Source organism: Alexandromys fortis, unplaced genomic scaffold, assembly GCF_014885135.2.
Source record: "Alexandromys fortis isolate MF-2015 unplaced genomic scaffold, M_Fortis_MF-2015_v1.1 scaffold_46, whole genome shotgun sequence".
Classification (NCBI taxonomy): domain Eukaryota; kingdom Metazoa; phylum Chordata; class Mammalia; order Rodentia; family Cricetidae; genus Alexandromys; species Alexandromys fortis.
In genome coordinates, this window is record NW_026067919.1 from 247,435 (window position 1) to 262,403 (window position 14,969).

The 14,969-nt window shown below is 35.2% G+C and overlaps 1 protein-coding gene across 1 annotated transcript in view; it reads left to right on the forward strand.

Moving 5' to 3' along the window:
- The window catches only part of Top2b (DNA topoisomerase II beta), a 62,417-nt gene that overhangs the window by 42,423 nt on the left and 5,025 nt on the right, over positions 1-14,969 (forward strand). Inside the window, exons 24-33 of the mRNA XM_050140561.1 lie at positions 418-613; positions 753-844; positions 3,663-3,818; positions 3,994-4,077; positions 7,004-7,198; positions 8,955-9,099; positions 9,323-9,484; positions 11,539-11,740; positions 12,599-12,678; positions 14,299-14,409. Coding sequence (XP_049996518.1) covers positions 418-613; positions 753-844; positions 3,663-3,818; positions 3,994-4,077; positions 7,004-7,198; positions 8,955-9,099; positions 9,323-9,484; positions 11,539-11,740; positions 12,599-12,678; positions 14,299-14,409 — 1,423 coding nt within the window. The remainder of the gene's footprint in view (positions 1-417; positions 614-752; positions 845-3,662; positions 3,819-3,993; positions 4,078-7,003; positions 7,199-8,954; positions 9,100-9,322; positions 9,485-11,538; positions 11,741-12,598; positions 12,679-14,298; positions 14,410-14,969) is intronic.

The following is a 14,969-nucleotide window of genomic DNA, read 5'->3' on the forward strand; positions in this document are numbered from 1 at the left end:
AAATGGCCATACTTTGGATTCTCATAATAAGAGTGATAGCTGTAAGCTTGAATGCTTAAGAATGCAGGGCTTGGTTTTGTTCCTCTGGGTGCTGGGTACAAAGCTTAGGTCTTCCTCAAGTGCTTTTACCCACTGAACCACCACTCTAGCCCACTAAGAAACCTTTTAATAAATAGTTTATCTATCAAAATTATTATGATTTTAAACTCTGCCATAGTTTGATAATTGTTTTTATTAAATTCTTGCCATTAAAGGAATATTTTATAGAAATGTTCTTAATCTTGGTTTGTTTTAATGGGATTCACAGGTGATTTATGTTCATATTAGACTTATTTTAAGCACTATAGATATTATATAAATTAAAATACCAGTACAATTTTATTGAATTTAAAGGAAAAAACTTTGTATTTTGCATAGGTACTCTTTGATCATATGGGATGTCTGAAGAAGTATGAAACTGTGCAAGACATTCTGAAGGAATTCTTTGATTTACGATTAAGTTATTATGGTTTACGGAAGGAATGGCTTGTAGGAATGTTGGGAGCAGAATCTACAAAGCTTAATAATCAAGCCCGTTTCATTTTAGAGAAGATACAAGGGAAAATTACTATTGGTAAGGCATAGCCTTTAAAGATTTAAAAATTAGTTAAAATGGAAAAAAAGTCTTTATTAAGACATTTTTATCAGTAGAATATAAGCAAATACAAATTGATCTCTTTTCTTGATCCTAATTTTATTTTTCCCTCACATAGAGAATAGGTCAAAGAAAGATTTGATTCAAATGTTAGTCCAGAGAGGTTATGAATCTGACCCAGTGAGAGCGTGGAAAGAAGCACAAGAAAAGGTAATCACTTGCAGAAAAAGATGCTCAGAGAAGCTCTGAAAAGCAACTTCCAAAACAAACAAAAATCCCCAACCCCAAAAGTTTGAATTTAGAAGTGATAAAGGTGCTGAGTTGGCTGTTTGGGGACAGAAAGCTTCTGCTTACCCGCAGAGCAGACAGTCTAGGGCTTTACAGTGATCCCCACTACAAAACAGTGTCTCTACCAGGGCTGTAGAGCTGACTCCATGGTTGAGAAAGTAGCACAGTCTCCTTGATTTCTTCTTTAAGTCTGACATTAAGAGGTTAATTTGTCATGGTGGTTTCTATGAGGTACATGCGAACTATTTGAGAGCCAGACTGGTAGCCCTCAAAATTATTCTTTTGTCCACTCTGTGATGATACTATGGCATCTGGTCACCACTCCTAGTCTAGTTGTGGTTGGGTCTGGGAAAATGAGAGACAAATGTTCTTTGACACCATTGACACAGAGCATGTCCTCTGCCTGTGTTTAGATTTTTGGTCTGAAATTTAAACACTGTATTTAAGTTGTCCATTTCAGATAATAAAGTGGCATTAATTCAGTGAAATACTGAAACCTTAAGAGCCCCTCAAGAATTAGGGCCTTAATATTGTGATAATAAAAAGGCAATTTAAAAAGGTAGAACAACATTGTGATTAAAAACAGAAATGTAGAAAAGTTAAAAACAATGCGATGGTTAATATTTTTAGATACTAAAATAGATTTGAATATATAAGATGGAGATGTTAGCATTGTTTAAAATAGTTAAAACTGTGATATATTGTGAACTGGTAATTTTCTTGCACTGTAGAGTTCAATCATATTTTTTTTGTATTTTTCATCAAACTATATTGAAATACTATTTTTGTGTCCATTAAGCTCTTCTCAGTTTTGAAGTAAATATGTTAAAGAGAGTAAATTAGAACAAATTATGTGGTATCAAGATAGTAGACTTAGATACCGTTTGAATAAAGGTAGGACAGGACAAGGTGGGCAGTTAGAGACATGCTGAATGAAGCATGTGCTTCCATCTTGTCACCATCTATGGGGCTGCTCAACTCCAGTTATGCTTTACATCCAGAGTGAACTTCCGTGTTTGTGTGGTTTAAACTCTACTTTAAAAAGTCACCCAATAAGCTAGTGAATTCAGTGCTCACTCAGTTTTTAAGTATAAGGGTGGCTTGGTTTTGGGAAGCCCTTCTGGTGGAAGCAGAATTCATGGGTAACAGCTAGCTTGCATTATCACTTTTGCACCATTGTTGCTAAGTGTACACTTAACGGGAGTAAAGAGTTCAGGTACCAAAAGGAGAGGCTCTAAGTGTTGGGAAAGAAAGAGAATCATAAAATAGCTATAGATTATTTCTTAAACTGTGATTTTTATCATTAAACATGGAAAAGTTCACTTTCTATCTATTTCTAGAAGTGCTTTTCTTGTTAATAGTGAAATACACACATCCTTAGTGTGCACATTAATAGTGCTTCTGGTTTTAGGAAACCACACCAAATAGATTTCTGAAGTAGGAGGTTTNTTTTAATTTTCTTTGAGACAGCGTTTCTCTGTAGCTTTGGAACCTGACCTGGAACTCACTCTGTAGATGTAGACCAGGCTGGCATCAAACTCACAGAGATCCGCCTGCCCCTGCTGAGATTAAAGGCATGCGCCACACTGCCTGGCTGAAGTAGGAGTTTTAAGTAGAGTTGTTTTGTGTTCTGATACTGCCTCAGTGAGCTGCTGCTAGCCCAAGCAGCTCCATAGCTCCAAAGAAGCAGTTTCTGGAGGATTTGTTTTTTCTTCCCCCGAGACAGGGTTTCTCTGTGTAGCTTTGGAACCTGCCCTGGAACTTGCCTTGAGGAACTTTTTAAAACTGTAGAGCAGGCTATGGTTCATTATCTAGGACTTACTGATCATCTGTCAACTGTTCTTTAATTGAGTTTGTAGTTTTATTTGTGTCATGAAACATCTTGATTTGCACTTTTAATTTTTATCATTAATTTCCTAAGTGCGTTCAGACTTAACTTTGTAGGGATACATTATTTTATTTCAACATTTCTTAATTGTAGAGTTTTTAAACATTTAGCTTGTTAGGATATTTTGTCATTTTTAATTATTTGCGTTTCTTAAATAACTTTAATTCAATTTTATTTAATGTCTTTGTTTTTAAGCCTTTGAAGGCTTAAAAACGGCTTTTTATTAAATTCATTGTAATTTGAAACAAAGTATTAGCATAAGAGGCTTCTTTAAATTTCAGTTAATATGAGTAAAATTTCAGAAAATTTCTCCACCATAAATCATCAACTTAGTCTTCAATTAACGTATTTTCTGAGTTTTCATTTGAATAATCCCTATGGCAATAGAGCATTTTTATTAAAATTCATCCTTAGTGAGTAAATGGAGCCTATTATATTCACTTTTTACAACTATTAAAACATTTTTATGAGTGATTTATTAGCAATTTCATATTCATTTACTGACCAGTATAAAAGTCTGACAAAACAATTTTACTTAATAATTTTAAGATACAGTGTCTTTTTATTTTAGGACTTAGGAAAGCAATGAACTTCTCATCAAATTTCTGAGTAAATAGGGATAAAATATACTATTTTTTTGAAGATTTTATTGTATATTTTAAGAAAATCTTAAACTTTTTTTAAACATAGGAAATAGGGTTTATAGGCAACCTTGATGGTAATCTGAAATAACTCCTACCACCCTGAAGGTATAACACCAACAGTATACCATTTAAGCCCAATATTCAATGAAATTAATTGCTGACTTGATATTATAATAGACTTTAATATAAAGTTTGTTATTTTTTACAGGCAGCTGAAGAGGAAGACACTCAAAACCAACATGATGACAGTTCCTCTGACTCAGGAACTCCTTCAGGCCCTGACTTTAATTATATTTTAAATATGTCTCTGTGGTCTCTTACTAAAGAGAAAGTTGAAGAACTCATTAAGCAGAGAGATACAAAAGTATGAACTTTTGTGGGTTAAATAATTTGGAACTATTTCAGTATTATCCATATCTTTGATTTTATTTTTTCCAAAACTAAGTATTTTGATTTATCCTTTGCAAAATTAAAAACTATTAAATGTTAAACTGTACCACTTTCTTTTTTCCTTTCTTTCTTCCTTTATTTAATTGCAGGGGCGAGAAGTTAATGATCTCAAAAGGAAATCTCCTTCAGACCTTTGGAAAGAAGATTTAGCAGCATTTGTTGAAGAACTGGATGTATGTTGATCTCAATTAAGTATATATTTCAGGCTGGGAATGGGTGTGCGTTGACCTAGCTCAATGGGAGTGCATTGGCCTAGACTGTGCAAGATTTAAGTCCAATCCCCAGTCCTGCTAAATGAATAAATAATTTTTTAAATGAATAAAATACATTTGGGAAAATAATGTTTATGAGATAACAATGAAAATTCTTTTTAATTTTAATTACCTCAGAATTTTTCTTTATACTAGTGTATTTATACTTAAGATCAAGCTGGCTTTACTTCTGTGAAGTTATGAGGAAAAGCTGTTTCTAGCATGAGTGAATATGAGTGCAAGGGAGTTCAGTTTAGAATAAATTAAATTCTATTGCTTTCTGTTGATTTAATTCTCTTACCTGATTTCTGATTGTGCTAATTGATTTGATTTGACATTTTCCTGAAAAGAGGTAAGACCAATATATAGCTTTGATTGAATACGGGTATTTCAACTTCCTTTAGTTTATAAGAAATTTTAGTGTTTTTAAGTTAGTGGAGTTCTAATTTAAGAAGTGAAAGAGAAAAGTTTTAAAATGTAAACCTTTCTAAAATTGTCCCTTAAAGTGCTAGAATTCAATTAATAACAGCAGAGTGAATATCTGATTTTGGTTAGCAAAGGTAAAAATCCTGATGGACTTTTTTCTGTGATCTTTTAAGTACCATAGTATGCATTGACTTAATTCATTAATTTTTTTGTTTGTTTTTTGAAGACAGGATTTCTCAGTAGCTATGGAGCCTGTCCTGGAACTCACTTTGTAGAACAGGCTGGCCTCGAACTCACAAAAATCTGCTTGCCTCTGCCTCCCGAGTGCTGGGATTAACCATCTGGGTAGATTTTTCTTTTTAAATAGAGGCATATTTTCTTTCTGCTGATTTGTATGTTTTAAAAAAAGCAAAAACAAACAAACTAATGTTGTGTTGAGCTCTGCTCAGTGGCATAGCACTTGGGCTAGCGTGAGTGAGACCCTAGCCAGTTCCATCATCTCACCACCACTGCACATACAAAAGTATCTTCCATAAAAATGAACAAACATACAGTGAAAAGAAAACTATTGTGTCTGATTACTATCATTGCAATTCTGATACTGCTTTCAGTTTGATTGCCGACTGAAAGATGTCCATTTGGTGCTTACTTTCATAGTGTAGATTCTTGAACTAAAATTTACCATTCAAAGCAGTTTCAGACCCCCCAAGTGCTGCTATTTTGTCTTTTATTATTTGATAATTAGCAATATTTATACAGATTAAATTCTAGATATGGGAACTTGGAGAGATGGCTCAGCAATGAAGAAAGAGTACTTGCTGCACTTGCAGAGGATCACTTCAGTTCTTTTGACTCAGCTAGACAGTTCTCAGATACCCTCCTGGCCACTGTAGGCTCTTATACACAGTGTGGTTCACACTCACAGACACATACACATAAGTAAGAATAGATCTTGGAATTTTAGAGGAAGTTTTATTTTTCTCTTTAGATTTATTTATTTTATGTGTCTTCGTGTTTTGTCTGCATGTGTGTATATATACCATATACATGCCTGGTTCCCATGGAGTTCAGAAAAGGGTATCAGATGCCCTGGAACTGGAGTTATGGATAGTTATGAGCCACCTTATGGATGATGGGAATTGAACGTGGGTTCTCTGCAACCATTGAGCATCTCTCCAGCCCCAAGATACAGGTTTTTTTTTTTTTTGAGAACTAAGAATATTTAGACTTAAATTTCATGACTGCATTCTTTAAAAGTCTGTGATACCATCAATTGAACGTACCCTTGTCTGCTGACAGTGCATTACATGTAATTCTCAAATGAAAGAAGTCATCTTTATAAGGATTCAGAGCCTTAAGAAGTGGAAGGACTTGCTTAGAGAGGAGTCCTATTGGTGTGATCAAAAACAGTTATTCATCTCAGGCAAGCCTTTTTCATCATCTCTAAAATAGATGTGGTGAGAGTTTATAAAGCCTGCCACATGGTAGTTGCCCTGCCAATTGTTTGTTGCATATTAAGAATATACAACTAGTAAGTAGAAGTCTCAACATTGGATTCCAATATGTTTGATTTCAAAACCTACCATATCTATAAACTTTTATTTAAAGAAATCTATATAAATGTCATTCAAGAGATGTCACTCTCCTTTGCATCTTTCCAAACCTGTTAATTATTAGAAAGAATGGTTTTATAGAATTTAGAGTCTGTCACATTAATTGTGGTTATATATACCTTTATTTTGATAACAAACCTCATAAGTTCAATTTTATGTTTTTTTCTTTCCTATTTAATTAGATCATTATTATGATTAAAGCAATTGAAGAGAATAGCTTCATACTACAAATTTGTTTTTTAGATTAATTTATTTTTACTTTACTATGGACCTCAGTGTTTTTCCTGCATGTATGCCTGTGTACCATGTGTGTGCTTGGTGCCTGAAGAGGTCATGAAAGGGGATGGAGTCCCCTCGGATTGGAGTTAAAGGTGGGTGTGAGCCACTGTGTGGGTGCTGAGAACTGAACCCAGGTCCTCTACAAGAGCAATAAATGCTCTTAATAGCTGAGCCATCTTTCCAGCCCAGCTTCATACTCTTTTAACAGAACTGCCTGTGTTTGCTATTTCTGATGGTGACAGGTCACCAGCGCTCCTGGGTTATAAAGAATTATTTAGGTCACTAGTTACTGTTACCCTATTGTATTAAGTAAGGGTAAGAACCTGTATAAATGAATTGGGATTAAAACTCAGGTCTTCTGACTTAAAAGTTTTTCTTCTTTTCCCATTATTTCATTTCAGATTAGATTAGCTAAAAAGAAAGCTTTCTTTCTTAATGGTGAATAATTTCTTTCAGGATCTTATGCAGTAGTGATTGTTTTTCTGTAAAGAGCTGTTTATGTACCCTCCCCTTCCTTCCCCATATTTCAGAAAGTGGAAGCACAAGAACGAGAAGATATTCTGGCAGGAATGTCTGGAAAAGCAATAAAAGGTAAAGTTGGCAAACCTAAGGTAAAGAAACTTCAGCTGGAGGAGACGATGCCCTCACCTTATGGGAGAAGAATTGTTCCTGAAATTACTGCTCTGAAGGCAGATGCCAGCAGAAAATTGCTGAAGAAGAAGAAGGTATCATATTCCTGTGTCAGCTCATTGGAGACTCTAAGCTTAATCATGCTTTATGATTTGTAATGTATTTTGATGTGATAGGAAATGTTCTTTCTATGAGGGAGGTTGAGTTGTGGAAGAAGAGTCTATTGGTCGAAGTTCATACGTATATGTAGAGCCACTTATTTCATTCAGTTTTGTTCCCACCCACTCGTTCCCTCTGTTTGACTTCAAACTTATGGGCTTAATACGTCTTCTGCCTCAGTTTCCTGAGTAGATTGGGACTACAGGGGGCCTGGCCTAAAGTCAGTTTTTAGAATGAGAAAGAAACACTCTACTGAATATCTTACTAAATTAAAGTCTTAACAAAAACTATCAACTTTCTAAGTTTCAGTTCTAGATCATGACTAATTAAGGGAATATTAAGCAGAAAATAAGGTTTGTTCTTCAAAGTGACTTATCACCTTCTATAATATTGTTTATTTTTTGTTAAACACTTTTGAGCAAACCTTGCATTGTTGTCATTTACAGTTACTATCAAGAACTTAAAAAAATAAATAAATATAAAATTTACCTTCCCTTAAGCAGGATTGGCCAGGACTAGCCAGGTGTAAAGACTGGAATGAATGTTCAGAGCCAAGAAAGCAGGATGTATGATGGTTTTGTAGAGGCCAAAGGTCTAGACCAGGTCATTTTGCAGCCTAAGGAATACATGTGCAGATACATCCAGTACATGACTGAGAATTCAGCATCTTTGTCATTAGGGAAATGAGCCTAAGTTGGAGTTTTAGGTCAGAGAATTTAAAATTTTTTTTTTTTTTACTTTTATGTGCAGTGCTAAGATTTGAAGCAATTTAAAACGTAGCTTTTTAGCTCTGGAGCAGGCTGAGGACTGAGGAGCCTTCCTCTAGCCTGTGTCTTCACCACACTTGACTTTCACCTTAACTCAGTGACCTCTGTCCTTTCCTGTTGGTGTCTGTTGGGTTCATTTCTTATCAGTGTCACATCAGTAACCTCATCCCTGTCTACTCTAAGCTTTGTCCACTTAAAACAATAGCTCTTACTCTCTCTGTCCTGGCTGTGATGGCCAGGCTCCTGTGCTCATGTAGTCACCAGAGTGCACGGCGCCTCCATGTGAAGTCCTGCTTTGTTTCTCATCTGTTGCTTTCACCACTCTTCTACTTACTTGGGAAACCTAGTGATTCTTCCACAAGTCCGTCGGAAAGACCCCTCTGGGATGCTTCTTCTGGTCCTCGTTAAGCAGAGCTGTTCACATTCCCTTGAGCCACTGCTGTCGTTCACTCTATTTCGACTTGTGTTGCATTAGCCAGTGTACGTGCCTTCCAATTCCCCTGTCCTTACCAATAATTTTGGATGGGAGTCAGCCCTATAGTGCCTTACAAAATACATCTGGTGCTTATTTTCCTTCAGTAATTTGAAAATATTTTTCTAGTCTGTAGGAACCTCAGGTATAGGCACTGATTCTGTGGTAACTTTTGGAGTACTTAGCTATTGGTTTCATAGTTCCTTTGACAGCCAAGAGCCTACCTTTTTGCTTATGATTTTCCTAAGTGGCTATCATTTCGCTGAGTATATTAGAATGTTAGGGTTATAAGCAGTGTCATTTGAAACAGATAAGTGAATAAAGGAAAACATATCACAAGTGAAACATGTTAAAACTTACCTGGTATGAAGAAGTCGTTTAAGTGAAACTTTATCTCTAAAATATGCATTGCTAGTTTACTCATGATTGGATCTCACTTGTTTGAACACATAGGGTGATCCTGATACCGCAGCAGTGAAAACAGAATTTGATGAAGAATTTAGTGGAACACCAGTAGAAGGTACAGGAGAAGAGACACTGACCCCATCAGCTCCTGTAAATAAAGGTCCCAAACCCAAAAGGGAGAAAAAGGAGCCTGGTAAGGCATTGGAATGATTTTGTGCATGTTTTGTGTAAAAAATAAAAGGACTATGGGGTTTTCCTATAGTTTGTTGATTTTGATTAATTGATTGATTTTTAGTAGTTCATGTAATACATTTAGTTTTCATATACATCTATTTTATAATGAGCCTTTTATAGAAAAGCTTTGCTAGAACTTTGAATAAGTGTTTATATGCATATTACCATTGTCTTGCTTTTAGGTACCAGGGTTAGAAAAACACCCACCTCATCTGGTAAACCAAATGCAAAAAAAGTGAAGAAGCGAAACCCTTGGTCAGATGATGAGTCCAAGTCGGAGAGTGACTTGGAAGAAACAGAACCTGTGGTTATTCCAAGAGATTCTTTGCTGAGGAGAGCAGCTGGTATTGTGATACACTTTGTATTTATTTTATTGTATATTATCATTGATCTGTAAATTGGGTTCAGTAGTATTGATCAGGATCACTAAAGTATTAAATCACTCTGAAGAAAGACAAAGTGAATTATGTTTTTTTTTAAAGATCTATTTTACATGTATAAATGTTTTACTTACATGTTTGTCTGCAGTGCATGTGTATCTGGTGCCTGCTAAGATCAGAAGAGTGCTAGATTCTCTGGAACTGGAGATATGGATGGTTGTGAGCTGCCGTGTGGGTGCTGGGAACCAAACCTGGGTCTTCTTCAAGAACATCCAGTGTTCTTAATCACTGAAAAATCTCTCCAGCTCCAAAGCATGTTCTTACTGAATTTATGATTAAAGCTTAGTTAATGCTCCTTCCCTCTATGACTTTAGGATATTTGCTTTAAAAAGCAAGCAAGCAAACAAACAAGCAAACAAGAACCACCCCCACCCCCAACTCAAACCCCAAAATTGAAGTATTGGCAGCTGTGATGGCTCTGTTGGAAGTACTCTGTATTTATATTCTACTACTTATATCTAAGAGTTCTCTTCTCTGTAACTGATTCTTTGTACTCAGTTCTTTTAAATATAATGCTAAGGTTGGCTACAATAGCTTGTCTTGCTGATGTATTGCTATTAAGCATATGATTTGATCTTCCCTGAATATTCATTCAGATTGGAAGTACTCAGATAATTAAAGCCTGATTAGTTTGTTATATTAATTTCCTTACATTTTCTTAAGTTTTAGTTCATTGAAATGAGTGTTACAACTTTATGATTGTTTAACTCTGGCATATATGATTTTGATGCATGCCAGACCTTAAATTCTTTGATTCTCTCGTCAAGTGGATAAGTTACTTTTCTTAATGGGTATAGGTATAAATAAATGATACGGGGGAATAACAAACATGACTGGATTAAGTTACATGAAAATTAATACTTCAAAATTGTGTTTAGGTTTTTCCATATATGAAAAATGAAATATGAAACTGAGTGTACAAATAGTTTAAAAATTCTCCTCTACAATGCATTCTAGAAATTGAAATAAAACTTATTGGTATGCCAGTATGCCCTTCTCTGTAGTTGTTTCCTATCTTATCCATGTGAAAATTTACCTTTTTTTCCTTTATCTGTTTTTTCTTTTTTTTATTGGCGGGGGGTGGGGGTGAGGGGTGGGGGCAGATAACAGCATCTTGTGTAGCTAAGAGTAGCCTTAGAATTGCTATGTAGCGGAGGATGACCTTGATCTTCTCATCCTCCCAACTCTTCCTACCCAGTGCTAGAATTTAAACAGGTACCTACATGCCCAGTGTATGCATTACTGGGACTTGAATCCAGACGCTTTTATATACGAGGCAGCACTTGCCGAGTGAACTGGTCCTTATGGTTGCTATTTTACAGTGAAAGTAGTCCTAGAGGAAAATAAACACTTTTACTTAGACAAACTAAAAGAAAACTTAGCATTTTTTTAAAAGAATGTATTTTTGTCATTTGTAATTAAAGAAATGGGAAATTTTATACCAGTAATCCTTTGTACAGGGGACATATGACACAATGCCAGTTTTTCTGGGTTTTTGAATAATATTTAAGTATAATGAGCAACATCTTAAACAAGTAATCTCATCAGTTTATGTTGTTCTAACAAACACAGAGTATTATCCCAGCCTCCTGGAAAGTATAAGGTAGATACTATTCTTTGAGAACAAAGTATAGATTTTTGTTCTTTAAATGTTCATCTTTTTCTTACATACTTTAAAGATATTTTAAGTGGTAAATCTAGGATTTTGAGTTTCACATTCTCTTGTTGCTCTCGAGTGAGTCCCTCTCTATGCCACCCAGGTGGCATCAAAGCCCTGGACACAAGTGACTGGTCCACAGATCCTAATTATGTGGACTATGAACGTGTGTCACTGTGTCCTGTTAATATTCCTTTCTCCTTTCCTCCTAGCTGAAAGACCTAAGTACACCTTTGATTTCTCGGAAGAAGAAGATGACGATGCTGATGACTGTTAATATTCCTTTCTCCTTTCCTCCTAGCTGAAAGACCTAAGTACACCTTTGATTTCTCGGAAGAAGAAGATGACGATGCTGATGATGATGATGATAATAATGACATAGAAGAACTAAAAGTTAAAGCATCTCCCGTAACTAATGATGGGGAAGATGAGTTTGTTCCTTCAGATGGCTTAGATAAAGATGAGTATGCTTTTTCTCCAGGCAAATCAAAAGCTACTCCAGAGTAAGTAATGCAGCAGTGGTTATCCAGTAAGCTCTTGCCATGGGCGCCAAGAAGTAGTCAATTCCAGCTAAAAGTTTCCTTATGAAATAATTAGTTAATACTGCAGCTCTTCCCTAGCTGTTGCTGTAAGTTAATGAAAAGATTGGCAAGCTTTTATGTGAAGGGCTTTAGAATAAATGTTTTATATGTTCCTGTCATATGGCTTTGTAACAGCTGTTCATTGTTGCCCTAGTAGTAAGAAAGTAGCCTCAGACAATGTAAATAAATGACTATAGTTTGTTACAGTAAAATGTTGTTTACAAAAACATCCTCATGGAGCTCCTGTTTTGCAAAATGTTTCTAGATCTTTGGAATTAGGAAACTTGTTTTTCCAGTAGATTTGTCCTTGGTCAGTTTCATTGTTTTGATGAGTGCCAGCATTCACATGGAGAAGTAAGATTTATGGACTAGGATTTTTTTTAAAAGACATTATAAATCAATATATCCAGTCTTGGCTAGTTTCTAAAGTAACTGCCCACCTGTGGTCTGCTGCCAGGAATGGTATGACTACCTGCTATGATAGGGAGTCCACCTTTCTCTTTGAACCTTTGCTAATAATGTAGAACTAAATTAGTGTCACTTTGAATAACTTTAAACTGTTGCCTAATTTCCATTCTTATTTTATGTTAAATCAATATTTTTAACCTTATATCTGTATTCATATATTTACTTACATAAATTTGTGAGGAAAGGGGCAGGGTGCAGGTGTTGACCCGTCTTTAATACAGAAAGAACTAGTTTTGTTGGTTATAATCATGCAGTGTATATTATGTAGAATATTTTAATTACATATTCTTTGTGATATTTTCTTTCTAATAGGAAATCGTCACATGACAAAAAAAGTCAGGATTTTGGGACTCTCTTTTCATTTCCTTCATATTCTCAGAAGTCAGAAGATGGTATGTTCTTTTAGTCTTTCCATTAGTTAATTATTATATGATTGTTGTACTTGGTAGAGAAAAAAACTAGAAAAATCATTAAGCCAGGATTTAATTGCAGAGTTTTTCATAAGTGAAAGACTTTACTTTTTGCCCAATACAATAAAACTTACTGACTGGTTAGAACCAGCGTTATGGAAGCATATAGGCAGAAATGCTAGGCAGGTTGTAGCCTGCTGGGTATCGTGTCTATATATAAGATTAATAATGAAAAAATATTAAAAAAAAGTTTGGAAGATTGAAATTTGATGTATATGGTGATGTGAATCTATTTGCAGCTATAAAGGTACTGGATAGGTACAGCTTTGTCTTACCAAATTCTTATAGCAGAGAGAATAAAGTTTTCATAGGAGAAAATATAACCAGGATATATTTTTTTAGTGCATATGTGTGTGTGTGTGTGTGTGTGTATACACACACACACACACATATTGTGTGCAATATTGTTAAGGTCACTTAATTGATTCACTGTCTTTATTATGTGTGTATGGTGTGTGTGAGGGTGTGCACATGTGTGCATGTGGAGGCCCAACATTGGTGGCAAGTGTCATCTTCAGTGTTTTCCACTTTATATACTGAGGCAAGTCTCTTCTTGAGCTTGAAATTTGCCATTTCAACTAGCATTGCTGGTCAGTTTTTGGTGAAGGAGGAATTTCCTTTCTCTGCCTGTTGTGGCCTGGGGTCTCAGGCAGGACACTATGTCCCCTTTGCTTTCCTGTGGATTTTGCTTGCAAAGCAAAGGCATTAATGGTTAAGCCACTTCCCAAGCACCTGTTTTGGATTTTTAAATATATTTCTACAGACACACCTAGACTTGGTACATTTTCTTTAAGTATAGGTAAGCATTCATTGTTGACAACATGCATTGTTATCAAAGCAGTCGTGTAAAAGTATTACGTCCAAGGGGCCATTGAAAGATTTCTTGATATGGTTTGAGGAATTGAATAGTTAATTGCTAAATTAAACTAATTTGTAGACAAAAGTAAGCTGAAGCTGGGCATGGTGGCACATGCCTAAATCTTAACATTTGGGAAGCTGAGGCAGGATTTTGAGTTTGAAGCCAATATGGGCTCCACTGCAAGATCCTATCTCCTCCCTCAAAAATGTAAACCGAAGGCAAGCTTGCCTTTAAAATTAGTCTTCAGCAATTTGTTGATAAAAATATGAGTGCTTATTGCACTTTTAGATGTAGGCATTAGTATTAATTTCTAGAAGGATTAACAGTATTTATATAGACACTGAAGTTATCACAGTGAAATCTTTTCTTCTGAAAACAAATCACTAGTATATACTTGTTTAAATATTTAACTGTTGATATTACTAATCTTCACTGCCATGTAAATTTGTATATTGTATTTTCAAATACATATATATACTGTATATTTGTATATTGTTTCACAACAGACTTAACATTTTTGAGCTATAACATTGGTATATTTTCCATTGTCAGCTGTTTGTATATTGTAGATTATATGATCACAATAGAAACAAGATCAGTTTATTAGCTAAGGAAGTCATCAAAGACTCAGTTTACTCAGAGGTCTTTACAGTCTCTTAATAAAACAGCTTTGACATTTTTAGATTCAGCTAAATTTGACAGCAATGAAGAAGATACTGCTTCTGTTTTTGCACCATCATTTGGTCTGAAGCAAACAGATAAAATTCCAAGTAAAACAGTTGCTGCTAAAAAGGGTACGTATTTTATACCTGCTTGTGTTATTACAGAAGCTATGTAGAGGTGACTGATGTGAAAGGGAATTTGATATCATTTGAAACTCTTTGAGTGACTACTTCACTATGAAACTTACAATTACAATATTAAGAGAATGCCTTTTACTTTCTAATAATGTAAAGGGATTGCTAAAATATCTATTAGACCATATTTTTAAAATATAGTCATTCCCCCCCACACACTTTCTTTAACCATATTCTGTGTATGAGCGAAAACATGCTAAGATTGCAGTTTAGCTGGGCAGTGGTGTTGCATTCCTTTGATCTCAGCATTTGGGAGGCAGAGGCAGATCAACTGAAAAAAGGGAAGTGGGAGGGATGATTTGTCATTATAAAATAATCCCATGATATTTAAATTGATACTTTGGGCACTCTCTATGTCCTACCCCTTAGTAAAGAGCTCTTGGCAGTAGATAACCTCATGGGGAGGGGAAGCATTCTTTGAGGGTATTCTGACTAGTAGGATGGGCACTCATTGTACTTAGTGGGTTATAGAAACACAGAATTGGAAGAGGGGCATG